General features: G+C 46.2%; 3 protein-coding genes across 7 annotated transcripts; 1 reads left to right on the forward strand and 2 right to left on the reverse strand.

The window, feature by feature from the left end:
* Window positions 1-1538: 1538 nt before the first annotated feature.
* On the reverse strand, window positions 1539-11901 carry LOC121324269 (alpha-1,6-mannosyl-glycoprotein 2-beta-N-acetylglucosaminyltransferase-like). Of its 3 annotated transcripts, none has more exons than XM_041265977.1 (2): window positions 11827-11901; window positions 1539-4782 (listed from the first exon to the last, which is right to left on the reverse strand). In XM_041265977.1, exon 2 carries the CDS (start codon window positions 4474-4476, stop codon window positions 3175-3177), a length of 1302 nt encoding a protein of 433 aa, XP_041121911.1. In that variant the 5' UTR covers window positions 4477-4782; window positions 11827-11901; the 3' UTR covers window positions 1539-3174. The 3 variants fall into 3 exon arrangements, with proteins under 3 accessions (XP_041121911.1, XP_041121910.1, XP_041121909.1); XM_041265976.1 differs by lacking the exon at window positions 11827-11901 and adding an exon at window positions 5983-6087; XM_041265975.1 differs by lacking the exon at window positions 11827-11901 and adding an exon at window positions 5155-5480.
* An 81-nt stretch (window positions 11902-11982) lies between these two features.
* On the reverse strand, window positions 11983-24450 carry lrr1 (leucine rich repeat protein 1). Of its 3 annotated transcripts, XM_041265978.1 has the most exons (5): window positions 24373-24450; window positions 17687-17878; window positions 17059-17157; window positions 12913-13640; window positions 11983-12235 (listed from the first exon to the last, which is right to left on the reverse strand). In XM_041265978.1, the coding sequence occupies exons 2-5, from the start codon at window positions 17867-17869 to the stop codon at window positions 11983-11985; spliced, it is 1263 nt and encodes a 420-aa protein (XP_041121912.1). In that variant the 5' UTR covers window positions 17870-17878; window positions 24373-24450. The 3 variants fall into 3 exon arrangements, with proteins under 3 accessions (XP_041121912.1, XP_041121913.1, XP_041121914.1); XM_041265979.1 differs by lacking the exon at window positions 17059-17157 and having other exon boundaries at window positions 24373-24447; XM_041265980.1 differs by lacking the exons at window positions 17059-17157; window positions 17687-17878; window positions 24373-24450 and adding an exon at window positions 13756-13821.
* An 897-nt stretch (window positions 24451-25347) lies between these two features.
* LOC121324277 (40S ribosomal protein S29) lies at window positions 25348-26883 on the forward strand. The gene is made up of 3 exons (XM_041265990.1): window positions 25348-25455; window positions 25883-25982; window positions 26746-26883. The coding sequence occupies exons 1-3, from the start codon at window positions 25394-25396 to the stop codon at window positions 26752-26754; spliced, it is 171 nt and encodes a 56-aa protein (XP_041121924.1). The 5' UTR covers window positions 25348-25393; the 3' UTR covers window positions 26755-26883.
* Window positions 26884-27166: the final 283 nt, after the last annotated feature.

Below are 27166 nucleotides of genomic sequence, written 5' to 3' on the forward strand. Positions count from 1 at the left end.
CAAGACAGCATTAACAGCAGCCAGTGTTACACAATACTGACATGTTTCAAGTTACAATGAGAAATTGTGATTGATCAGTAGTAACTTTTGGTGCTATGTATGTTTTATCTTTTCTCGGCTCAGGTTTTTTTTTCTGTTGCTTTGAAAAGTTAGTTCCCCTGGTAGTTAATTAAGCCTTTCCTTTCCTTTCCTTGTCAGCAGGGAATCACGCCAGGGTCTCAGATGGCCAATGGAAAGGATCCTTTGTTAACTAACAGCTCTGCAGCAGCTGACCCACCTGCAGTGCCAAACACCATGGATGCAGCAACACCAATGGAGCCAGTATCTGTAAGCAAGGACTCACCTCCCCATGACGCTGCATTATACGCTGGCACAGCTAATAAAGCACAGAAAGGGGTCCGGTTGGAGGAGAGGTTGGCAGTGGGAAATGGGAGTGGGCTAGATGAGGATGACCTGCCCACAGAGCAGAAGGAGGGTTCAGAGGTCTGCATGTCTGCCCTGCCCATCATTGAGGAAACTAACAAAGATGGAAGTGTAACTATTATACGCAATCATACCACCTGCTCTGCATTCTCTTTACAAAAAAGCCTTTTATTTGAACTGGACTAAGAGTGACAAACGTTGAAGTCTTATATAATGAGAACATACAAGCTGGTGGCAAAACACTGCATAGAATACGAAGTGTGAATTCACTGGTGAGCCATGGATATGAAAGAAAGCTTACCCTGTAATTGTTCTTAGTGTTGATTTACAGTAATATTAATAATAAAAATGAATGAAAAGGAATTTCCCATTGTGTAGTGTTCTCTTAACAGCATTGTATCAATCTGGTCCTATAGAGTTAATCATCCGTATCATAATAGCTTCAGAATTTACCCTGAACTCATTGTAAACAGCAGGCCTCATAACTCCTGGTAAAATGTTTGCTTCTTACCATCCTTCAAGGCTGAAAGTTTGTGCATAATTTAGAATCCTATTGTATTTTCCAGAGCAGGTCATGCTACATTCACAGTCATTTTCTACAGTGTTCTATAGCGCAAAGCTGTTGTTTTGCTTTGTGTTTTTAACTTACCCTATTACACACACACACACACACACACACTGCTGTCATTGCATGCATTTTAAACATGTTGCAGTCCCTGGGTTAGGTCACAGCTCCCTCTCTCCCACGTTTCACCCAGTCTTCAGCTGCAGCTCTCGAGTCAGCAGCTGACATTCAAGTCACGTGGCCCTTTATTTTCCCCTATGGGCAAATAACAGCTAAAATGACCCCACCATAGTAAATGTATGACATTGGTAATTAGCCCACAGTGGAAAACTGCACCCCTGGGGCGCACAAGGAGCCCAAAATGTTTAAATAAATTGCTAGCTTACTCAGGCTGTTCAAATACAACCACACTTAACACCACCATTAGCACAGCTCAGAGTGCTGCATCACCCTGTAGAATTAACTAACTTTGCTTCATAAAGTCGAATGAAACCTGCTGAATAATGTTACGTTACCATATTGAATTGCACACCAGCGCTTTGTAGTTTTCCATGTACTTATCAAAAAACTGATGAAAAATGTGACATTTTGAAATGTAGCATGAAACGCTACTGTACTGCTATTACAGCTTCCAGTAGACTTCTGTTAAGCCACATCTTTTATCAACGCCACCCACTTCTTGTTTCCAGTTAAAATTCCATTTAAAATAACTGCAGTTTTAATCTATAGATATTATAATAGAAACAGTGGACACATTCATACCACAAGCGTGGATCTAGGCTCTAAGGGTTCTGTGAAATTGTATACAACGTTTACATGACAAGACGTTAATATTGACATTCCTTTTGCTTATTTGAACTGCACTGTTGTTTGTTTAGTGCTATTCTTTCTCAGTGGTCTATAAACTGTTAGCTCTCAGAAGACGAGTGCTATTCATGGTTTTAATTTGCCCTCATTAGTTTCCTGTATTAAAGATCTTTTGATTCTTTGTTGTATTTATATATTTTAATTCACAGATATTTTTCCAGAAACAATGCTGTGCATCAAAACAAATTGAACGGTTTCTTCTTGGTATTATAAGACTCCTATTGCATAGCACTTTCCACCCCATTCCAGGTTTTAACATGAGCCTGATTAGCCACAGTGTGTAACAATCTCAGGTGTCTCTGATTAAACTCCTAGCAACATTGGGAAGTGGATCAAGCTGCTATGCAATGGGAGTCTTGTGTTCATCCCTGTGTTTAATCATTTCCTGGGTGTTTGGTCACTGGACCAGCTTGCAGACAGACAATTTCACACCAGGAAGTAGCAGCAGCTTTACTGTTTCACAGTCTTTGACCCGCCTGCACATTCCAAACTAAAGTATAAAACACAAGAAAAGAAAAAGAAAGGCAGGAAGGACCAGTGGAAAGAAGAAATCAAGTCAGACTTGTGGTTAGCACTTCTTGAAGAAAGACTGGTGGTTGTGAACACATGTTACCTCATCAAATCTGAACACAGTCAGGACTGGCCAGTCAATTCAGAAAGCTCTCCATTACCCCAAAACACCCTTGAACAGCTTTCATAACTCATTTTAAATATACAATAAGATTGTTTGGTACCTTAAAGAGCGCTGAAAAACAGCAGTCCCTACAGTTATGTAATGAACAGGTTTGTTGTATCAGTAGTTGGTCATGCCACTGTGTTTGTCTGACTGCATTCGCCTACAGCTTTACCATTTTAAACAGAATGCTGTTTTAAACTGCAGACCGTGGAATGACCCTGCTGCTAAATGATAGACATGAGCTACCCATGTACAAAGCTGGGAATGCTGCACACAGGCTTGCTTTCCAAACCACAGCTCACATTCCTCTTAGGGTTAGCCTTTGGGTTCTTGATTCAGAAAGCTAGGAGGATCGCTTATGGGGGGGGGGTCCTAGTACTGCAAAAGGCTATATAGCATGCTTGTAATAATAAAACCACAAGACTGCTGTGAACTTCCACAAGACGTCTTGTTTTTACTTGGTTATTAAAAGAGACATTGTACTTTTATTTGCTTCACTCCCAATAAGTATAGAAACAGTCTGTAAAGAAAAAGAAAAAAAAAACAAAAACACATTTCAAAAGGCTTTTTGTGGGAAGTTTCTGGAAAGGAATGTCACTGCAGCCTGCGGTAGCTTTTTGTGGGAAGTTTCTGGAAAGGAATGTCACTGCAGCCTGCGGTAGCTTTTGCAAAGTTCGTGGTCTCGGATGTCTCCCCATCCACCGTTTTTCACGTGCGGAGAAACTGCAGCTACCTGCAGCCTCTTGGTTATGAGGATGGTCTCGGGGAACAGCTGGTTGCCATGGCTCTGCAGAATGCTCATGATTTTGGTTTTCTGGGTTTGGGGCATGCAGGTTTCCTTGTGGTGCATCCCGCAGTCTCCAGCATGGAAGATCCTCGGGGCTTCACTTACCATGACCTTCCAGAACCTCTGCAGGCAGGCGACAGTGACGTACTGCAGGGACCAGTCCCAGTTATAGTCATCGTAGCTGCAGAACGTGTCTGTGCACTGCATCAGCTTCTGGTAAGTGTCTCTGCTCAGCGCCATGCCCATGTTGTGCTCAGTCGACTTCCACGCTTTTACCTCCACTTTGTCAGCCTTGTGGGAGAAGCCGGCATGGGTGTAAGTGCCCAGTGAAAAAACGTCGCAGTCAGGGCACTGCTCATTCTTCAGGCTCCACATCTTCTTGAGGAGGTGGTAGAAGTCTGGTGACAGGTAGTGGTCCTCTTCAATGAGCAAAACCAACCCGCTGTGGTCTTTCAAGGCTTTCACCCGTTCCCAGACGAAATGCAGCTTCCACCACCAGTGGTGCTTAGTCTGGGAGAACTTTGCTTCTCGGTAATGGCCGAACGAATCCGGGAAACCTGCGTTGATGCAGCCCAGTTTTAAGGCATCTTTCTTGGGGATGTCTCTCGGGCAGTCTTTAGGGTCGTTTCCGGGAAACTCTTGAGGGTACAACTGAATGCTAAAAGGGAAGAATATTTGAAGGACTTGGCAAAAATCGACGGTAGCGACCACTTGATTAATATCCGGGGACCAGTAGTCGTGGCTGAATATCAGCAGCACGTTTTCAATGCCCTTGGCTTTCCTAAGAGAGTCTACTAGCAGTCTCAGGTACTCGGGTCGGTTGTGGACTTGGACCACCACGACCAGGTCATCTTTCGGACGGCTGGTGAACTTCTCCGCATTCTTGATGGTCTGGTCAAAGTTCAGCTGGTAAACGATCCCCCGATAAACCAAGGTCATGTTGTCCACCTCGGGTTTCTGCCCCTTGTCCGGTAGTGTCTCGTTCCACACTTTTCTGTGGACAGACGTGCTTTGTCCCCGGTCACCTCTCTCCACCTCGGTGTCTCTGGTGAACATCTCGCCTTTCCTTTGCCTCCCACTGCTCCAGAAGGCAAAGCCACAGGCTACAACTATCAGAGTTAATATAAAAACCTTGCGCTTGTAAATTCGGAATCTCATGGCAGGCAGTGATCGAGCACAAGAAAACTTAAAAAAAAACACAGAAGAAAAAGAAAGGCAGATGAGCACCCTAATCCAGGGTGAGCGGTGCTCTACTCAAAGGAAGAAGACACTGTTTACAACATGGGGTAAAACACTAACAAAACAGTGATCTTATCCTTGCTTTTTCTTCAATTTTGACTCAGATTGCCTGAGTAGGCTGTTGATGCAAAATATATCCAGTTGTCCATTGTCTGTTTCAAGTTTTAATTAGGCAGCAACTTACAGAGACCAAGCTTGCAAAAATAACCCAGTGCCAGAGGATTTCTGAAAAACAAAGCACATAGACATGGCTCATAAATCACACGTGAAGGTTTGGACCCCGCCCCGCCGTTCATCAACATATACAACAGGCATTGACAATATGTGCAGACTGCTATACGTTAGCACCTGCCAACCGGGCGGCTACTGCCACTGCACAAGTCAAGAGGATCGCATCTCAATACCTTAGACTTGCGTAAGAGCCAGCCACATTACACGGAGGTGTTTACTTTGTTCTGTCCATGCAAGCACTTACAACAAACGACACTGTCATTTAAAACGTGTGCAATGTGTAAAACAGAGATAAAAACAACACTCAATCATATCATTGACACGCTACATATTTAGACATGAACATAAAGACTAATTTGACTGTACCGGACCAGCGTCTTCAGCAGCTACTGCATTCACGCGTAACAATGAACACACCACTGAATCTCTTCCGTTTAAATGTTCTTGCTCAGGAAATGAGCATAGTGCAATGCCTCGCTGGTAACGTGACACCTATCTATATCTATCTGTCTGTCTGTCTATCTCTCTCTGCACTCAACGGACAGTAGTTCTTCGGTGATGCACTGGTTCTTCAAAAAGAAATCCTTTGTCACGGAGCAGCGTTGTCAATGCGGCACCAAACGTGATTAAGTAAAGCTGTGTTTTTTGTTTCTTGCCATTTCCTCTAACTGACTGAAGGTTTCCGGTCTTGCAACAAAATAAAACACAGCAGTAATGTCGCAAATAAATAAATAAATATAAAACAATAACAAAAACTACAAAAGCGGCGCAACATTTCTACCCAAGCCCCTTTCCCAATGTTAGACTGACGTGTCGTGCACTGTGCAGTAAACCAAACACTGTTAACCCTAAAAATAAACTCCAGTAAAAACCGAACTACTTCAATTACACATTCCCTATTTACCTTACTTAAAAAACCAAAATCCACATGTTTAATATTAACAAACAGCAATGCGCGGGGAACTCGATGAAAACATCAGCGAGAAGCAGAATTAACCATTTCATCTACAAGAATTAAACAACTAATAAGAAAAATACCCCGTCATGCATTAACATGCCCGCAGGGCAGAGACAGCAAGCGCATCCAGATTATTATTATTATTATTATTATTATTATTATTATTTAATGAATAAATATATTATAGTCTTACCAAGCGGCAACCCTCTCTTTCGTGTTATCATATTTCCACGTACCTTTAAACCCAGTTCGTCCCCGCTGCTGCGATTGAGCTCAGTTGTGATTAACAGAGCGATGTATTTACAGCCTCGCTTTCCTCCAATAGCTCTCTCCCTTTATCTCCAACAGCGCTGCAAGCGACAGTGAACCGCATCCACCCGACAAACCGAGCTGCAAGCGACAGTGAACCGCACCCACCCGACAAACCGAGCTGCAAGCGACAGTGAACCGCATCCACCCGACAAACCGAGCTGCAAGCGACAGTGAACCGCACCCACCCGACAAACCGAGCTGCAAGCGACAGTGAACCGCACCCACCCGACAAACCGAGCTGCAAGCGACAGTGAACCGCACCCACCCGACAAACCGAGCTGCAAGCGACAGTGAACCGCACCCACCCGACAAACCGAGCTGCAAGCGACAGTGAACCGCACCCACCCGACAAACCGAGCTGCAAGCGACAGTGAACCGCACCCACCCGACAAACCGAGCTGCAAGCGACAGTGAACCGCACCCACCCGACAAACCGAGCTGCAAGCGACAGTGAACCGCACCCACCCGACAAACCGAGCTGCAAGCGACAGTGAACCGCACCCACCCGACAAACCGAGCTGCAAGCGACAGTGAACCGCACCCACCCGACAAACCGAGCTGCAAGCGACAGTGAACCGCACCCACCCGACAAACCGAGCTGCAAGCGACAGTGAACCGCACCCACCCGACAAACCGAGCTGCAAGCGACAGTGAACCGCACCCACCCGACAAACCGAGCTGCAAGCGACAGTGAACCGCACCCACCCGACAAACCGAGCTCCGAGCGACAGTGAACCGCATCCACCCGACAAACCGAGCTCCGAGCGACAGTGAACCGCACCCACCCGACAAACCGAGCTGCAAGCGACAGTGAACCGCACCCACCCGACAAACCGAGCTGCAAGCGACAGTGAACCGCACCCACCCGACAAACCGAGCTGCAAGCGACAGTGAACCGCACCCACCCGACAAACCGAGCTCCGAGCGACAGTGAACCGCACCCACCCGACAAACCGAGCTCCGAGCGACAGTGAACCGCACCCACCCGACAAACCGAGCTCCGAGCCACAGTGAACCGCATCCACCCGACAAACCGAGCTCCGAGCCACAGTGAACCGCACCCACCCGACAAACCGAGCTGCAAGCGACAGTGAACCGCACCCACCCGACAAACCGAGCTGCAAGCGACAGTGAACCGCACCCACCCGACAAACCGAGCTGCAAGCGACAGTGAACCGCACCCACCCGACAAACCGAGCTGCAAGCGACAGTGAACCGCACCCACCCGACAAACCGAGCTGCAAGCGACAGTGAACCGCACCCACCCGACAAACCGAGCTCCGAGCGACAGTGAACCGCACCCACCCGACAAACCGAGCTGCAAGCGACAGTGAACCGCACCCACCCGACAAACCGAGCTGCAAGCGACAATGAACCGCATCGACCCGACAAACCGAGCTGCAAGCGACAATGAACCGCACCCACCCGACAAACCGAGCTGCAAGCGACAGTGAACCGCACCCACCCGACAAACCGAGCTGCAAGCGACAATGAACCGCACCCACCCGACAAACCGAGCTGCAAGCGACAGTGAACCGCATCCACCCGACAAACCGAGCTGCAAGCGACAGTGAACCGCACCCACCCGACAAACCGAGCTGCAAGCGACAGTGAACCGCACCCACCCGACAAACCGAGCTGCAAGCGACAGTGAACCGCACCCACCCGACAAACCGAGCTGCAAGCGACAGTGAACCGCACCCACCCGACAAACCGAGCTGCAAGCGACAGTGAACCGCACCCACCCGACAAACCGAGCTGCAAGCGACAGTGAACCGCACCCACCCGACAAACCGAGCTGCAAGCGACAGTGAACCGCATCCACCCGACAAACCGAGCTCCGAGCGACAGTGAACCGCACCCACCCGACAAACCGAGCTCCGAGCGACAGTGAACCGCACCCACCCGACAAACCGAGCTGCAAGCGACAGTGAACCGCACCCACCCGACAAACCGAGCTCCGAGCGACAGTGAACCGCACCCACCCGACAAACCGAGCTCCGAGCCACAGTGAACCGCACCCACCCGACAAACCGAGCTGCAAGCGACAGTGAACCGCACCCACCCGACAAACCGAGCTGCAAGCGACAGTGAACCGCATCCACCCGACAAACCGAGCTGCAAGCGACAGTGAACCGCACCCACCCGACAAACCGAGCTGCAAGCGACAATGAACCGCACCCACCCGACAAACCGAGCTGCAAGCGACAATGAACCGCACCCACCCGACAAACCGAGCTGCAAGCGACAGTGAACCGCACCCACCCGACAAACCGAGCTGCAAGCGACAGTGAACCGCACCCACCCGACAAACCGAGCTGCAAGCGACAGTGAACCGCACCGACCCAACAAACCGAGCTGCAAGCGACAGTGAACCGCACCCACCCGACAAACCGAGCTGCAAGCGACAGTGAACCGCACCCACCCGACAAACCGAGCTGCAAGCGACAGTGAACCGCACCCACCCGACAAACCGAGCTGCAAGCGACAATGAACCGCATCGACCCAACAAACCGAGCTCCGAGCCACAGTGAACCGCACCCACCCGACAAACCGAGCTGCAAGCGACAGTGAACCGCACCCACCCGACAAACCGAGCTGCAAGCGACAGTGAACCGCACCCACCCGACAAACCGAGCTGCAAGCGACAGTGAACCGCACCCACCCGACAAACCGAGCTCCGAGCCACAGTGAACCGCACCCACCCGACAAACCGAGCTGCAAGCGACAGTGAACCGCACCCACCCGACAAACCGAGCTGCAAGCGACAGTGAACCGCACCCACCCGACAAACCGAGCTGCAAGCGACAATGAACCGCACCCACCCGACAAACCGAGCTGCAAGCGACAGTGAACCGCACCCACCCGACAAACCGAGCTCCGAGCCACAGTGAACCGCATCCACCCGACAAACCGAGCTGCAAGCGACAGTGAACCGCACCCACCCGACAAACCGAGCTGCAAGCGACAGTGAACCGCACCCACCCGACAAACCGAGCTCCGAGCCACAGTGAACCGCACCCACCCGACAAACCGAGCTCCAAGCGACAGTGAACCGCACCCACCCGACAAACCGAGCTCCGAGCGACAGTGAACCGCACCCACCCGACAAACCGAGCTGCAAGCGACAGTGAACCGCACTGACTCCGCTATCACACAAAGCACCGCGCCCGCCGGGGCCTCTCCGGTAACCCGAGATTCCAGAGCCTGTCTGTGACGTCACGGCACGGGTTCACACCTGCAGCGGCGGGGCAGTGTCGCACGGTGGGAAATGCAGACCTCCAAATGTGCTAATTCAACAGGCAGTGCGCTGTGGAGAACGTGAAAAGGGACTTTGATCTTATATTTATGGATTTGTATTTAAAAAAAGAAATACAGATATTTATAAAAATTAATTTGATAACTTTGAGAATATTAGAAGAAAAAGTAGGTCACCACTTCCTCCTGTTTGAGATGGATTTGTGCGCCGATGTTTCTGTGTGTCTGTCAGCACTGTGCTGCTAGCGTGTAACTCCTGTGGTGTGCATAATGCTGCATTTGCACCGAAAGCCACTGGTCATACAGCATGGAGAAAGCACTCGCACATTCCCGGAGATTGTACAGGTGTCTCTGCATGTCCAGTATAGCAGCAGACAGGGGCAGATCAGCCGCGGTCTGTAGTACTGTGTTACGCAAAATAATTAACGTATATCGTAAAGAAAAATGGCTCCTGGGTAGATCCCTCTGTAGCTTCATCATCGGCGCAGCCCTTGGAACGCAGAGGTCTGCGCACAGCTCCAAGCTGCAAGATTCTCCAGCGGTGTCTAAGCCAGGGTTATGATGCATTTTAACACGTGTGTTTTTAAAGGGGTAGCATTACTGATACAGAATTCAGTCAACTGAAACCGTTCCGCAGATGTGACTCCAATTATTAAACTTAAAGACATCGAAAAAAAAAAAAAATGACAGTCATTCGTCTGTCCCTTACTAAACCCACGCTATGGTCCGATCACCAAGCTAGAGAGTTTGCTTAAGCTCAGAAATTGCTATTGCATTCAAATGTGTTACAAAAATCATTTTTCATAAAAGCAATGTTAAAATAGAAAGCGATTTTAGTTACAGTAATTAAAAAAAATATATATTAAAAACAGAAAGCCAGTATATTTTATTATCTTTATTAAATAATGGAATTTTATATTTCTGCCAGACTGCTTTTGTTGTAGTGAGGTAATAGGGTTTTCAATACAAGACCTTCAGCAAACAGTACAGTCCATATAACAGTGAATCTACACACATTATTATTGAAAAAACCAACTAAACTAACAAAAGAAAGCCAGCAGCCCTTGTCCTCACTGTGGCTCTATTCCCGAAGCACACACACCCCCTTACACTGAGGGGCGTTCCAACCCGGACTCGGCAAGCTGGATTCCTTCTATTAAAGAGATTTAAAGCTGAATCCAATCAGTATTGACATGTCCTTATAACATCAACTGCCAAAATATGAAGTGCTGGATATCAAAAATGCCTTCACACCCAGATTACAGCTGCCAATACCAAGAATGCTCATTCATGACACCAGCATGTTAACTGTTGTGCATATCAGACATACGAACCACTTGGACATCAGTACAGTAATGTTTATAAAGATCAAAAACTGAAATACTTTGTTACATTAAAATGTATATCAAACACTTCAGATCATCTATCAGTGCACACTCAGTTAAGTTTTTCATGAGGCGTGTGCTTCAGCAATTATTACATTGCTGAAATATTAAATGCTTGATATTGAAGTAGCGATAGCTGCAATGGTCTGATTTGATAGCACTGGAGGTGATCACTATCACAAGAGGACTGTTGATGCGATTCCTGATACAGCAGCTTGTGGATTCAGTGCAAGGCGGGTTGCTGCAAGCCACGGGGCTCAGGTTTACACAGCTTGTGGCCAGTGTAAGGAGGCCAGTGCTAGTGCAAGAGCACCACCTAGGAGGTTTTGGTGGTACTTCAGTTTATTAAGCACCCTTTCCAACAAGCTGCATTTAATGGGAATGTTCTGCTGCTCCAAATTACAGAACTCCAAGAGCTTCTTTTACACAGCTTGCCTGGTCTGTGCTGCAACTACCCCAGGCCTCCAGAACAACTCACAAAACCAAAAATACCCCAATATCCAATAATACTGTTTCCCTTTCCAATTCAAAATACTATCAAGAGTTAAAATGATACTATACAATGCAATACACCCCACCAAGTAAAAAGCACAGTGATTGAACATTAACTGAGTTAATTTCAGTGATCTTCTAATGCTGCATTATCCTTGCATTTGAATAATGCAAACATACTGTATAATGCTGTGTCTCCTAGCTACACTGCCTGTGCTGTGCTGTCACGTTGCTTGCTGCTAATTTATGTACCACTGCCAGACTCACCATCTGCATATTCAATTTAAAACAACACAGATCTTCAATAAGTAAAGCTGGCTTGGTTAACACTTACTATATCCCAGTATTATTAACCCAAACAGTCTTGCAGTCAAATAGAATCAGCCTGAGTTACAAATGCATATATATATTTTTTAACATACCTATATAGTTTTAAAAAGCAACCGAACTGACCAGTCAATACATTACATCCTATACCAGACCCTTCTTTCAGCTACCAATGATACTCAGCAAGCTCCCCCAAGGTAAATCCACTCTTGTGAATGGATACTGTAATAGCAGATCGTCCATTTCCTGGCAGGCAGATCTACAGAACACAAAGCCTAGGTTCGTATCTATCTACAGAATACAAACCAGAAAAAAATACTTTCACAAGAAGCCAACATTGAGATTTCCCTCCCCGGTCGTCTCGTGGTCGTCACCACACAGTTACGTCAATCCCTGCTGCCCTGGGCCCGTGTGGCTGCATCTCGTCTGGAAGGGCATCAGCAATGCATTCTGCTCCTCCGATCACCTGCTGCGCTGCAAGCATTTGTCAAGGAATTCAGAGTAGCAAGTCAGGGAGCAGAAATAGCAGAGGACGGGGGCTTCTGTGCCTCCCATGTTGTCCACCAGGATGACGGTGTGGGACACGTGGTGCAGGTTCATGCTGACGGTGGTCTGGATGTAGAAGTTTAGACAAGCGTTTCCACAGTCGCAGGTTTTGGAAACATCCAGGTCTTGGCACAAGTGTGCAGGAATGAGCTGAGGGCTGTACGGTATTCTGTTAAAAGCGAAGAGAGGATACCATTGGAAACACAATCACTAAGCTACTGCCACTTGAGTGACAGCAGCTGGATAAACTAGAAAGCAAATGTGCAAACGCCACCAACCCTATGAAAGAATGTCTCTGTGGAGATACCTACAAGCAGTAGTAGTGGACAATAGCTGTAAACATGTTTTTTTTAAATTTCACTGTTATGCATCTTTAAACAGCTGCGAGTTGTGTGGTACAACCTCTCCTCTTTCTGTATGAATAAAAGAACACACTAATAACTCAGATCCTAAAACACCAGACCATCTTGCTTAGATCTCTTCAAATCTATATTCTAAAGCTGAGGGAACACAAAACCACTTTTTCAGATAGACAAATAGATATGTATCATGTTACAGTGGCTTGAAACCTGGTTCCAGGAGACGGGATACCTAGTCTGAGGCAACTTCGCTGTATCAAACCCCACGTCTTCCCTGGTGTGCCATGCAGTGGCCTGAAACCTCGACCCCTGAAACCAAGTTCCAAGCTTTGTGTTCCCTCTGCTTAAGATCTATATTCAATTTAAGAAAGGCACAAACATACACAATTAAAGAGGAGCCGCGAGGAGCCGCAAGGAGCCCCCCCCCCTAGCAATCCTTTTTTTATGTTCTCGTTAGGAAAGCTGAAATAATCCATGCAATACCAACCTGTAGTTGACTGCTGTCCGTGAAGCCATCTCCAGCAAAGTCAAGGGGAATTTTAACTGAATAGTGTGGTCCAGGGGATTGGGCTGCTTAAAAGGGTTCCCAAAAAGGTCCAGGTTCTCCAGCGACAGCCTGCGGAAGTCGGTGGGCAGGTAGGGCAGCTGGTTGCGGGCTGCGGAGAGGAAGCGCAGTTTACTGAGCTGCCCGATCTTGACCGGCAGACGGAGCATCTCATTGTCGTCCACCTTCAGATGCACGAGTTCCCGGAGCTGGCAGAACTGAATGGGAAGGGCTCGGAGTTTGTTCTGGCCGAGGTCCAGGTACTGCAGGGAGTGCTGCAGAGTGGACTGGCACAGGGCGGTGCTGAAGGTCTCCAGGTGGTTGTTGTGCAGAACGAGCTCGGCGAGGCAGCACAGGTCCCCGATGGTGGCTGGCAGCTTCTTGATGTGGTTGTTGCTCAGGTCCAGCTTCCTCAGTTTCCTCAGGGTCAGCATGCGCATGTCCACCCGGGACAGCCTGCAGTAGGACACCTGCAGCTGCTCCAGGGAGTAGGGGAAGCAGGACGTGAGCGGGTAATCCTTCTTGGAGGTGATGCTCATCTTGCTCTTGGGTTTCTCCACATCGCGGGTCCGGGCGGGAGCCAGAGCAGTCAAGGGTAACGCGTCGACTTCACTCCCTCTGTGAGCCAGCCTGGCAGCAGAGAGGAAGTTCTTCAAGTTGTTGGCATCCGCCTATAAAATGAGAATGAGAGAGAGAGAGAGAGAGAGAGAGAGAGAGAGAGAGTCAGTTTCAAACTAACTTATTCACATACTTCTCTCCTAGCCAGGTGGACGACATTTGCCATACCTGTGTTTCTTTTGACAAGAAAAGGAAGTACATAATTATTAGGAATAAGAAAGGAGGTTGCAACACAAGACACCTTCCCAAAAATACCTGGTACTGCAGAGAGCCAAAAGGTATTGTGTAAAGAAAACGTTTTTCATCCTGCAAGTCATATCACTGCATAAAACATATTGCTGCGTCTGGGAACATCTTAGTCACAGATTATTTCCTGTCCAAACAAGACTGTCACCCATGTGACACATTTTACTATCTGAATGGATCCATTGTTGTTTACTAGTGAAGGAATGAATTTCCAACCTAACCCCCACTAAACAAACGTGAGGCCTCTTAACTATTTGGTTTGAAAACTGGGAACAGGTTAAAGTAATCCAAGACCAAGGAGAACGTAAAAATCAGTAGTGACCTTGTTACTGAACTAGCCATCAGGAAACAGAAAATCGAGATTACTCACTGCAGGCTGCGTAATGCTGCTTCCTTTGAGGGTCAGGCGAAAATCCTGTACGACTCCGATGCCAGCTCAAATGCTTGAATGAGTGTGTGTACGTGAGTGATGTGTGATGTGAGTGTGTACGTGTGTGGGTGTATTCAGACTGCAGAGGAATAACAAGGTTATTGCCTCTAGACCTATTCTTTCACAACTCTTAAATTACACAATCAGACCCCTGGTGTCTTTGGTTCTTCTAGGGAAAGTTCATTCAAAGCACAAAACTGCACTTTCACCCTGTATCCAAGCGATGAGGCTAAAACAGCTGAAACTGCTCTGCAACAGGAGCCTTATTTCAAACCCTGCTTATGACAAACATAACATGTGTGAAATCACTCAAAGGGGCCTCAGGACTCGATGTGGCAATACTAGCCATGTTCACTTCTGACCATACACCCTGCCATAGTGCCACAGTAAATATTTCATTTTCAGACAGCACTCCTAGTCAAAACTCCCCCTGTGAACAAGATGTGCTTTCAGCGTTATGAGGCATGAGCAAGCAGCTCTGATTTCTCACTTGAGAATCACCTCTCCCTTCCATCTGGGAGAATTCTCCTTTTAGATCTCAGTGAAACTGATGTCAGACCAGAAATGCAGACTCCAAACAATGACGAATGGTGGTGAATCTGTGATGCTATGGTCGTCCAGAGTTTTATTAAATAATAATCACAAAACAAAAGGTTTAAACAAAACACACAACTGAAAATAAAGGACACGTTGGCCAAACAAACAAAACGGACAACACTAAACAAGACAGTGGACGAACCCAACAAACAAGTACCGCGCTGCACTTCCAGCACGCTGTAGCACTGATTATTATACTTTTAATCTACTCCTTCTCTCTCCCGTTCTCCACTCACGAACACACAACCCCGAGTGAGTGAAAACACGCAGCTGTACCAAGACGCGATTGCTAATCAATCATTCAATTGATGTCTCAGTACAACTTCATGTGAATTAATAAAGTGCAATTCCCTGTGCTCAAATATTATTTTACCTGCACGTGAAGTGCTGTGCAATCCTCATGCCTAAATACAAATATACATTTTAAACACTTGTACTCGTAACCCATATTTATATCCCATGTATTTTATACATAAACACCAACATTAACACACTACAGACAACAAAAAACACTGATAAACATAAAGGGTCGGGACACTCCGCCACAACGACTAATTTATTTTAAAAAAGCAACATACATAGTGCACTCAAAACAAAACCTTTCCAACTTTCTTGACATTAAGCTATGACAATTCAGGAATTAAACAACCTTCTGAAAAGTATAAAACTATTAAAGAATCTCTTTATATTGAGCATACCTTACTGAGACAGACGTCTACCGCTGGTTCCTTCAGTCTCACTGCTATTAAAGAATCTCTTTATATTGAGCATACCTGACTGAGACAGACGTCTACCGCTGGTTCCTTCAGTCTCACTGCTATTAAAGAATCTCTTTATATTGAGCATACCTTACTGAGACAGACGTCTACCGCTGGTTCCTTCAGTCTCGCTGCTATTAAAGAATCTCTTTATATTGAGCATACCTGACTGAGACAGACGTCTACCGCTGGTTCCTTCAGTCTCACTGCTATTAAAGAATCTCTTTATATTGAGCATACCTGACTGAGACAGACGTCTACCGCTGGTTCCTTCAGTCTCACTGCTATTAAAGAATCTCTTTATATTGAGCATACCTGACTGAGACAGACGTCTACCGCTGGTTCCTTCAGTCTCACTGCTATTAAAGAATCTCTTTATATTGAGCATACCTTACTGAGACAGACGTCTACCGCTGGTTCCTTCAGTCTCGCTGCTATTAAAGAATCTCTTTATATTGAGCATACCTTACTGAGACAGACGTCTACCGCTGGTTCCTTCAGTCTCACTGCTATTAAAGAATCTCTTTATATTGAGCATACCTTACTGAGACAGACGTCTACCGCTGGTTCCTTCAGTCTCACTGCTATTAAAGAATCTCTTTATATTGAGCATACCTTACTGAGACAGACGTCTACCGCTGGTTCCTTCAGTCTCACTGCTATTAAAGAATCTCTTTATATTGAGCATACCTTACTGAGACAGACGTCTACCGCTGGTTCCTTCAGTCTCACTGCTATTAAAGAATCTCTTTATATTGAGCATACCTTACTGAGACAGACGTCTACCGCTGGTTCCTTCAGTCTCACTGCTATTAAAGAATCTCTTTATATTGAGCATACCTTACTGAGACAGACGTCTACCGCTGGTTCCTTCAGTCTCACTGCTATTAAAGAATCTCTTTATATTGAGCATACCTTACTGAGACAGACGTCTACCGCTGGTTCCTTCAGTCTCACTGCTATTAAAGAATCTCTTTATATTGAGCATACCTTACTGAGACAGACGTCTACCGCTGGTTCCTTCAGTCTCACTGCTATTAAAGAATCTCTTTATATTGAGCATACCTTACTGAGACAGACGTCTACCGCTGGTTCCTTCAGTCTCGCTGCTATTAAAGAATCTCTTTATATTGAGCATACCTTACCGAGACAGACGTCTACCGCTGGTTCCTTCAGTCTCGCTGCTATTAAAGAATCTCTTTATATTGAGCATACCTTACCGAGACAGACGTCTACCGCTGGTTCCTTCAGTCTCGCTGCTATTAAAGAATCTCTTTATATTGAGCATACCTTACCGAGACAGACGTCTACCGCTGGTTCCTTCAGTCTCGCTGCTATTAAAGAATCTCTTTATATTGAGCATACCTTACTGAGACAGACGTCTACCGCTGGTTCCTTCAGTCTCACTGCTATTAAAGAATCTCTTTATATTGAGCATACCTTACTGAGACAGACGTCTACCGCTGGTTCCTTCAGTCTTATTGTGGCCTTTCCCTGTTCCACAAATCTGGTGAAAAACTGTTCTATGTTCTCTTTCAGCTGTTTTGGGAAGAAAGCAGAAGTCACTGTCACATCTCTACAGTTTCCATTTCCAGGTCAACCCAGTTTCAGCAGAAACAGGAATGCTGGCAGGAACAGCCTTGATTATGAGCACCACTCCCCCAAACAATTAAGTGTTCGTTCTCAACTCTGATACATGAACATGCTGAGAGTACTGTCACCACAAAGCTATAATACAGCAAGTCCCCTGGACTGTATCACACTACCAGCCTTTAATATCTGGAAACAAAAACATAACAGGAATCAACCCCGACTCTCCTCTTAGTCTGTGTTTGTTTTCTTTGCTCTTGAATTGTTTTCATTTTTCTCCTACAGTAAACAATTAGTTGTTTTGCTGGGAGTGTTGCTAAGTGCTCTTGACAGTACAGTAACAAGCGATTGTTTTGCAGGGAGTGTCGCTATGGTGCAAGTGCTCTTGACAGTACACTGTTGATACACTGGTTGCGTTATGATACTGACTCAACCAAGCCTTGAAGGTCTTAACACAAGCGCAGCAAAAGCAACTAACTTTGTACTTGCAGCCCGCTTTGTCCTTTAAGGTGCAGATCATGAGATATATGTTCTGTATCTTGGTCGTCTTGTCCAGATGTCTCCCGATGGACAGCACTGCTCTCGCTGCCTTGCCTCGATTTCTCATTCCAAAGGTTGGCAGGATCCGATTGATAACTTCCACCTCACACTGAAGCTTCATCGTCAATCTCTGCTCAAATAAAACGAGGTGAGAGTTGGTATAGGGTACATTACAGAAAGGGGAAAAACAACATTGAAAACACTCTGTGTGCGTTCTTCCAGCAGGTCACAGAGACAGGGTTTTGAAACAAGCCGAGTATTGATATTTTCCATTGGCCCTGGGGGAAGCTGAAAGCCACTACAAAAAAATTCTAAAGATTTGCTTCTGCAACTCTAGCATGACAACGCCTCCATCACACCCACTTGTCAATCGCTTCATAAACAGCTGTACAATCGGGTCCGCATTTCTGCAGGAACACACTGGCCCGCGTTGTCCCGACTCAGAGGTTCTGATTGATAAATATAACAATCAACTCCTCGAAACCATACCCCCGACCAGCATTAGATGTTGGTGCAGTCCCACAGTTCAACTTTGTTTTCCTAAGTCACATTGACGCAGCCTGGGTTTGGTTGACTAGTTCATCCATTTCCCGTTAAATTGACAAGTCAAACACAAAAACCCAGCCTTGACGCTTTTTGCAAGATCAGATCTTTGATCACTGGTTTTAGCAGCGAAAATGCGTACATTATGTGCTGTATTTCTGTAGCCACACAGCACACTATCGAACCATTTTTGTCATTATATATATATATATATATATATATATATATATATATATATGAAATTGTCTGTTGCGACTGCAAACAATAACACATTTCTAACACACTAATCATGGCATGTCTTCATCAGTGTAACACGAAGCACATCGTACACAGCTCACAGTGCGTGTTCACATGCAACTCAGACTGTGATGGGTCTGTAAACACACACACTGAAAAACACTGCATCGTACACAGCTCACAGTGCGTGTTCACATGCAACTCAGACTGTGATGGGTCTGTAAACACACACACACTGAAAAACACTGCATCGTACACAGCTCACAGTGCGTGTTCACATGCAACTCAGACTGTGATGGGTCTGTAAACACACACACTGAAAAACACTGCATCGTACACAGCTCACAGTGCGTGTTCACATGCAACTCAGACTGTGATGGGTCTGTAAAACACACACACTGAAAAACACTGCATCGTACACAGCTCACAGTGCGTGTTCACATGCAACTCAGACTGTGATGGGACTGTAAACACACACACTGAAAAACACTGCATCGTACACAGCTCACAGTGCGTGTTCACATGCAACTCAGACTGTGATGGGACTGTAAACACACACACTGAAAAACACTGCATCGTACACAGCTCACAGTGCGTGTTCACATGCAACTCAGACTGTGATGGGACTGTAAAACACACACACTGAAAAACACTGCATCGTACACAGCTCACAGTGCGTGTTCACATGCAACTCAGACTGTGATGGGTCTGTAAACACACACACTGAAAAACACTGCATCGTACACAGCTCACAGTGCGTGTTCACATGCAACTCAGACTGTGATGGGTCTGTAAACACACACACTGAAAAACACTGCATCGTACACAGCTCACAGTGCGTGTTCACATGCAACTCAGACTGTGATGGGTCTGTAAACACACACACTGAAAAACACTGCATCGTACACAGCTCACAGTGCGTGTTCACATGCAACTCAGACTGTGATGGGTCTGTAAAAACACACACACTGAAAAACACTGCATCGTACACAGCTCACAGTGCGTGTTCACATGCAACTCAGACTGTGATGGGACTGTAAACACACACACACTGAAAAACACTGCATCGTACACAGCTCACAGTGCGTGTTCACATGCAACTCAGACTGTGATGGGACTGTAAACACATACACACTGAAAAACACTGCATCGTACACAGCTCACAGTGCGTGTTCACATGCAACTCAGACTGTGATGGGTCTGTAAACACACACACTGAAAAACACTGCATCGTACACAGCTCACAGTGCGTGTTCACATGCAACTCAGACTGTGATGGGTCTGTAAACACACACACTGAAAAACACTGCATCGTACACAGCTCACAGTGCGTGTTCACATGCAACTCAGACTGTGATGGGTCTGTAAACACACACACTGAAAAACACTGCATCGTACACAGCTCACAGTGCGTGTTCACATGCAACTCAGACTGTGATGGGACTGTAAAACACACACACTGAAAAACACTGCATCGTACACAGCTCACAGTGCGTGTTCACATGCAACTCAGACTGTGATGGGTCTGTAAAACACACACACTGAAAAACACTGCATCGTACACAGCTCACAGTGCGTGTTCACATGCAACTCAGACTGTGATGGGACTGTAAACACACACACTGAAAAACACTGCATCGTACACAGCTCACAGTGCGTGTTCACATGCAACTCAGACTGTGATGGGACTGTAAACACACACACTGAAAAACACTGCATCGTACACAGCTCACAGTGCGTGTTCACATGCAACTCAGACTGTGATGGGACTGTAAACACACACACTGAAAAACACTGCATCGTACACAGCTCACAGTGCGTGTTCACATGCAACTCAGACTGTGATGGGTCTGTAAACACACACACTGAAAAACACTGCATCGTACACAGCTCACAGTGCGTGTTCACATGCAACTCAGACTGTGATGGGTCTGTAAACACACACACTGAAAAACACTGCATCGTACACAGCTCACAGTGCGTGTTCACATGCAACTCAGACTGTGATGGGTCTGTAAACACACACACTGAAAAACACTGCATCGTACACAGCTCACAGTGCGTGTTCACATGCAACTCAGACTGTGATGGGTCTGTAAAACACACACACTGAAAAACACTGCATCGTACACAGCTCACAGTGCGTGTTCACATGCAACTCAGACTGTGATGGGTCTGTAAACACACACACTGAAAAACACTGCATCGTACACAGCTCACAGTGCGTGTTCACATGCAACTCAGACTGTGATGGGTCTGTAAAACACACACACTGAAAAACACTGCATCGTACACAGCTCACAGTGCGTGTTCACATGCAACTCAGACTGTGATGGGACTGTAAACACACACACTGAAAAACACTGCATCGTACACAGCTCACAGTGCGTGTTCACATGCAACTCAGACTGTGATGGGACTGTAAAACACACACACTGAAAAACACTGCATCGTACACAGCTCACAGTGCGTGTTCACATGCAACTCAGACTGTGATGGGTCTGTAAAACACACACACTGAAAAACACTGCATCGTACACAGCTCACAGTGCGTGTTCACATGCAACTCAGACTGTGATGGGTCTGTAAACACACACACTGAAAAACACTGCATCGTACACAGCTCACAGTGCGTGTTCACATGCAACTCAGACTGTGATGGGTCTGTAAAACACACACACTGAAAAACACTGCATCGTACACAGCTCACAGTGCGTGTTCACATGCAACTCAGACTGTGATGGGACTGTAAACACATACACACTGAAAAACACTGCATCGTACACAGCTCACAGTGCGTGTTCACATGCAACTCAGACTGTGATGGGTCTGTAAAACACACACACTGAAAAACACTGCATCGTACACAGCTCACAGTGCGTGTTCACATGCAACTCAGACTGTGATGGGTCTGTAAACACATACACACTGAAAAACACTGCATCGTACACAGCTCACAGTGCGTGTTCACATGCAACTCAGACTGTGATGGGACTGTAAACACACACACTGAAAAACACTGCATCGTACACAGCTCACAGTGCGTGTTCACATGCAACTCAGACTGTGATGGGACTGTAAACACATACACACTGAAAAACACTGCATCGTACACAGCTCACAGTGCGTGTTCACATGCAACTCAGACTGTGATGGGTCTGTAAACACACACACTGAAAAACACTGCATCGTACACAGCTCACAGTGCGTGTTCACATGCAACTCAGACTGTGATGGGTCTGTAAACACACACACTGAAAAACACTGCATCGTACACAGCTCACAGTGCGTGTTCACATGCAACTCAGACTGTGATGGGTCTGTAAACACACACACTGAAAAACACTGCATCGTACACAGCTCACAGTGCGTGTTCACATGCAACTCAGACTGTGATGGGTCTGTAAACACACACACTGAAAAACACTGCATCGTACACAGCTCACAGTGCGTGTTCACATGCAACTCAGACTGTGATGGGTCTGTAAACACACACACTGAAAAACACTGCATCGTACACAGCTCACAGTGCGTGTTCACATGCAACTCAGACTGTGATGGGTCTGTAAACACACACACTGAAAAACACTGCATCGTACACAGCTCACAGTGCGTGTTCACATGCAACTCAGACTGTGATGGGTCTGTAAACACACACACTGAAAAACACTGCATCGTACACAGCTCACAGTGCGTGTTCACATGCAACTCAGACTGTGATGGGTCTGTAAACACACACACTGAAAAACACTGCATCGTACACAGCTCACAGTGCGTGTTCACATGCAACTCAGACTGTGATGGGTCTGTAAACACACACACTGAAAAACACTGCATCGTACACAGCTCACAGTGCGTGTTCACATGCAACTCAGACTGTGATGGGACTGTAAACACACACACTGAAAAACACTGCATCGTACACAGCTCACAGTGCGTGTTCACATGCAACTCAGACTGTGATGGGACTGTAAAAACACACACTGAAAAACACTGCATCGTACACAGCTCACAGTGCGTGTTCACATGCAACTCAGACTGTGATGGGTCTGTAAACACACACACACTGAAAAACACTGCATCGTACACAGCTCACAGTGCGTGTTCACATGCAACTCAGACTGTGATGGGACTGTAAACACATACACACTGAAAAACACTGCATCGTACACAGCTCACAGTGCGTGTTCACATGCAACTCAGACTGTGATGGGTCTGTAAACACACACACACTGAAAAACACTGCATCGTACACAGCTCACAGTGCGTGTTCACATGCAACTCAGACTGTGATGGGTCTGTAAACACACACACTGAAAAACACTGCATCGTACACAGCTCACAGTGCGTGTTCACATGCAACTCAGACTGTGATGGGTCTGTAAACACACACACTGAAAAACACTGCATCGTACACAGCTCACAGTGCGTGTTCACATGCAACTCAGACTGTGATGGGTCTGTAAACACACACACTGAAAAACACTGCATCGTACACAGCTCACAGTGCGTGTTCACATGCAACTCAGACTGTGATGGGACTGTAAAACACACACACTGAAAAACACTGCATCGTACACAGCTCACAGTGCGTGTTCACATGCAACTCAGACTGTGATGGGTCTGTAAACACACACACTGAAAAACACTGCATCGTACACAGCTCACAGTGCGTGTTCACATGCAACTCAGACTGTGATGGGTCTGTAAACACACACACTGAAAAACACTGCATCGTACACAGCTCACAGTGCGTGTTCACATGCAACTCAGACTGTGATGGGTCTGTAAACACACACACTGAAAAACACTGCATCGTACACAGCTCACAGTGCGTGTTCACATGCAACTCAGACTGTGATGGGACTGTAAACACACACACTGAAAAACACTGCATCGTACACAGCTCACAGTGCGTGTTCACATGCAACTCAGACTGTGATGGGTCTGTAAACACACACACTGAAAAACACTGCATCGTACACAGCTCACAGTGCGTGTTCACATGCAACTCAGACTGTGATGGGACTGTAAACACATACACACTGAAAAACACTGCATCGTACACAGCTCACAGTGCGTGTTCACATGCAACTCAGACTGTGATGGGACTGTAAAACACACACACTGAAAAACACTGCATCGTACACAGCTCACAGTGCGTGTTCACATGCAACTCAGACTGTGATGGGACTGTAAACACATACACACTGAAAAACACTGCATCGTACACAGCTCACAGTGCGTGTTCACATGCAACTCAGACTGTGATGGGACTGTAAACACATACACACTGAAAAACACTGCATCGTACACAGCTCACAGTGCGTGTTCACATGCAACTCAGACTGTGATGGGACTGTAAACACATACACACTGAAAAACACTGCATCGTACACAGCTCACAGTGCGTGTTCACATGCAACTCAGACTGTGATGGGTCTGTAAACACACACACTGAAAAACACTGCATCGTACACAGCTCACAGTGCGTGTTCACATGCAACTCAGACTGTGATGGGACTGTAAACACACACACTGAAAAACACTGCATCGTACACAGCTCACAGTGCGTGTTCACATGCAACTCAGACTGTGATGGGTCTGTAAACACACACACTGAAAAACACTGCATCGTACACAGCTCACAGTGCGTGTTCACATGCAACTCAGACTGTGATGGGTCTGTAAACACACACACTGAAAAACACTGCATCGTACACAGCTCACAGTGCGTGTTCACATGCAACTCAGACTGTGATGGGTCTGTAAAACACACACACTGAAAAACACTGCATCATGCCAGCACGCAACTCGCAGCTTCGATCTCACCTTTACACTCACCGAAACCCAAGCAGGGGGTACAGAAAGCTATCCAGACAGTTTATTGCACAGAGCGATCACCCACGATTCAAAACACCAACACCCGCCTAAAAACTGGCTCGTCGCCAAGGAAACAATAACCCGCTCCGTGACTGGCCACAGCCCAGCTTGACGCCACCACCGCGAATATAATAATCTGATTGGTGAAAAGTTATAGAACCTAATGATGCAGCAAGGTTAGGTAATTAAAGACAGATCAGTTTGTTTGATTTTGGGTATGCATTAATGTATGTATGTATTTATTTCCATATGTGTATAGAAGATATATATATATATATATATATATATATATATATATATATATATATATATATATATATATATATATATATAAAAGAAAGAAAATATCCCAAACACTTGAAAACCATTTGGAATATCAGCCTGTGAATCGTAGGGAGAAATGTGAAGACAGAGAGGCGCGTCACCTAGTGGTCTGCTGAAAGGCGCACTGAGATCACAGTTCACTGCACAGGCAGGCGCTTCACTTTCTTTACTAGTGAGTTAAGAACCGAGATCAGTTCTTACAGAAGCCTTCCTATTCTGATCTCGGTTACGTTGAATACAGTTGTTTTGTATTTGATCAAAGCTGAACGCGCGTTAATTACAATCTATTTAATATCACACGACAGAGCTGTTCACAACTGATAACTGCTGGATGCAAACAAACCGGACAAGCAACGGGCTCTTCTGTCTGGTAAATTTGATAAATTGCACAAAAGCCTAAACTATGGAGTAATGTACGAAGCCTGCGCTAGTGAATGCCATGTAAGTGTAAACTTGAATTGTGGGACCTGCCGCAGCAAGGAGAGCTGCTACCCGTGTCTTGCTTGAGAGACTACAAATAAAACACACAAAAAACTACAATTCCCATGTCTCGCAGTGCACTGCGGGAGTCTTAAGAGGAAGTGAGTGGGGCTGGCGGTTGAGTAGCGCATGCGTGCGAGTCGGCCTTCCTTTTCGATATCCGAGCGATAGAGACGAGATGGGCCACCAGCAGCTCTACTGGAGTCACCCGCGCAAATACGGCCAGGGCTCCCGCTCCTGGTCAGTTACCCCGTCAATACCGCCGAATGAACCCGCTTTACAGCCCTGCGCTCGAACCCGGGGCAGATATTTAATAAATACCCCGGCTAACACTAACAAAACCCCGGGCCGCGTGGGGAGCAGGAACATGGCGGCGCTTTGCACTGCCAGAGCTGAATCCCTACAGGACGCGTTTCTGTGTTGCTGGACCACTGATGCGATCAGTAGTGCTGAATCTGAAACGCGCCGGTGTTACCCAGCCCACAGCGGGCTGTATGATCCGCGCATTCCCGGGCTGCTTGCTTTAGACTCGGCTTAGCTGGACGGGTGATGGCGGCTGTGTGTGTGCGACAGCCGCATGTCGAGTCCAACTAGAGTAAAGCGTTGAAATTGCACAATAAAAATGTTTGTGGTCGTTTCATGTGGATTTCTTTTTAATTTTTTTTAGCCGAGTGTGCTCAAACAGGCACGGTCTGATCCGCAAGTATGGTCTGAACATGTGCCGGCAGTGCTTCAGACAGTATGCGAAGGACATCGGCTTTGTCAAGGTAAGGGAGGTTCTTTATTAGAAGATGTTTTCTTAGTCTGTAGATGTTTTTACAGTGTGCTTTTTCAGCTGTAATGGGGGTTGCACGCGTGGTTCAAAGTGCTACAGACTCATTCACAAACTTGACATTTTTAAAATGGTACTTGTGTAAGGTTTAGTTCAGTCAGGTTTAACATCACGGACTAGAAAGAAAAAGCAGTTTCGAGTATATTCGCGGCTAAACCCTAAGGATTCCCAGCGAGCGGGTACTGGTACTCCAAGCACGGGAAAGTAAACGCTGTAGTTTATTAAACTCCTGTATTATCATCGCAAAGCGTGTGTTCCTAGCGCTCGGTCTGTTACCAGCACCCCACAGAATGGGGGGAGGAAGAGGGACCTTCCACTCCTCTGTGTGTGTCATTGTTCTCAATGGTCTAATTGAACCAAGGAAACGTTCATCCAGACCCTGAAGCTGTTCATTTTACCTGTTAAACCAGGAGTGGAACAGCCCCCCCAGGACCATGATTGACACCTCTGGCACAGTTATTGAAGCTGATAAATAAGCCCATTTCAGGAGACCCAATATAAGTGGTATTGTTTGTAAAGCGTTGACTTGATGCACAGGAGTGTGTGAGAGTGGGGGAGTGTATCTTGTGTGAGACATGCTGATATTCCGTTTCAAACTCTTAATTTTGCTTCTGAATGTGTCTCTAGTATTTGTTGTATCTGTTTGCATTGTGTATGTGTGTTGGATGTGTACTCATTTTGTTTTTGTTCTCCTGCAGCTTGACTGAATACACAAGGAATGGACTGGATGAGTTGCAGCTCCAGAGAGGCATGGAAATATGGAAAGGATCATCTGTATGACGGACATTTAACACTTTGCGTTCTGTTAATTAAATAAAGCTGTAGCAGTCCAATGATTCGTCCTGTGTGTGTCTGGATGTTTGTGGAGAAATACTGTAACTTACTGACTCGTTAGGTAGGCAAGGAAACAAAGCGATTTCCTCTGAGTGCTTCTTCAGTAGCACTTGTTTTGTCCCCGCATGTGTTTTAGGTGATGCAGATTTTTCAGCAGCACAATAATTGCTGGATGAATCAGCTTTTCTGATAACCATGATCTTAAATTTTTCATAAACTTCTTCATAATCTCTTTGACACTTGACCCCTTTTCAATCCACTCTTTTCCACATGATCTCTGCAGCT

This window comes from Polyodon spathula, chromosome 12 (assembly GCF_017654505.1).
Source record: "Polyodon spathula isolate WHYD16114869_AA chromosome 12, ASM1765450v1, whole genome shotgun sequence".
Taxonomy (NCBI): Eukaryota; Metazoa; Chordata; class Actinopteri; order Acipenseriformes; family Polyodontidae; genus Polyodon; species Polyodon spathula.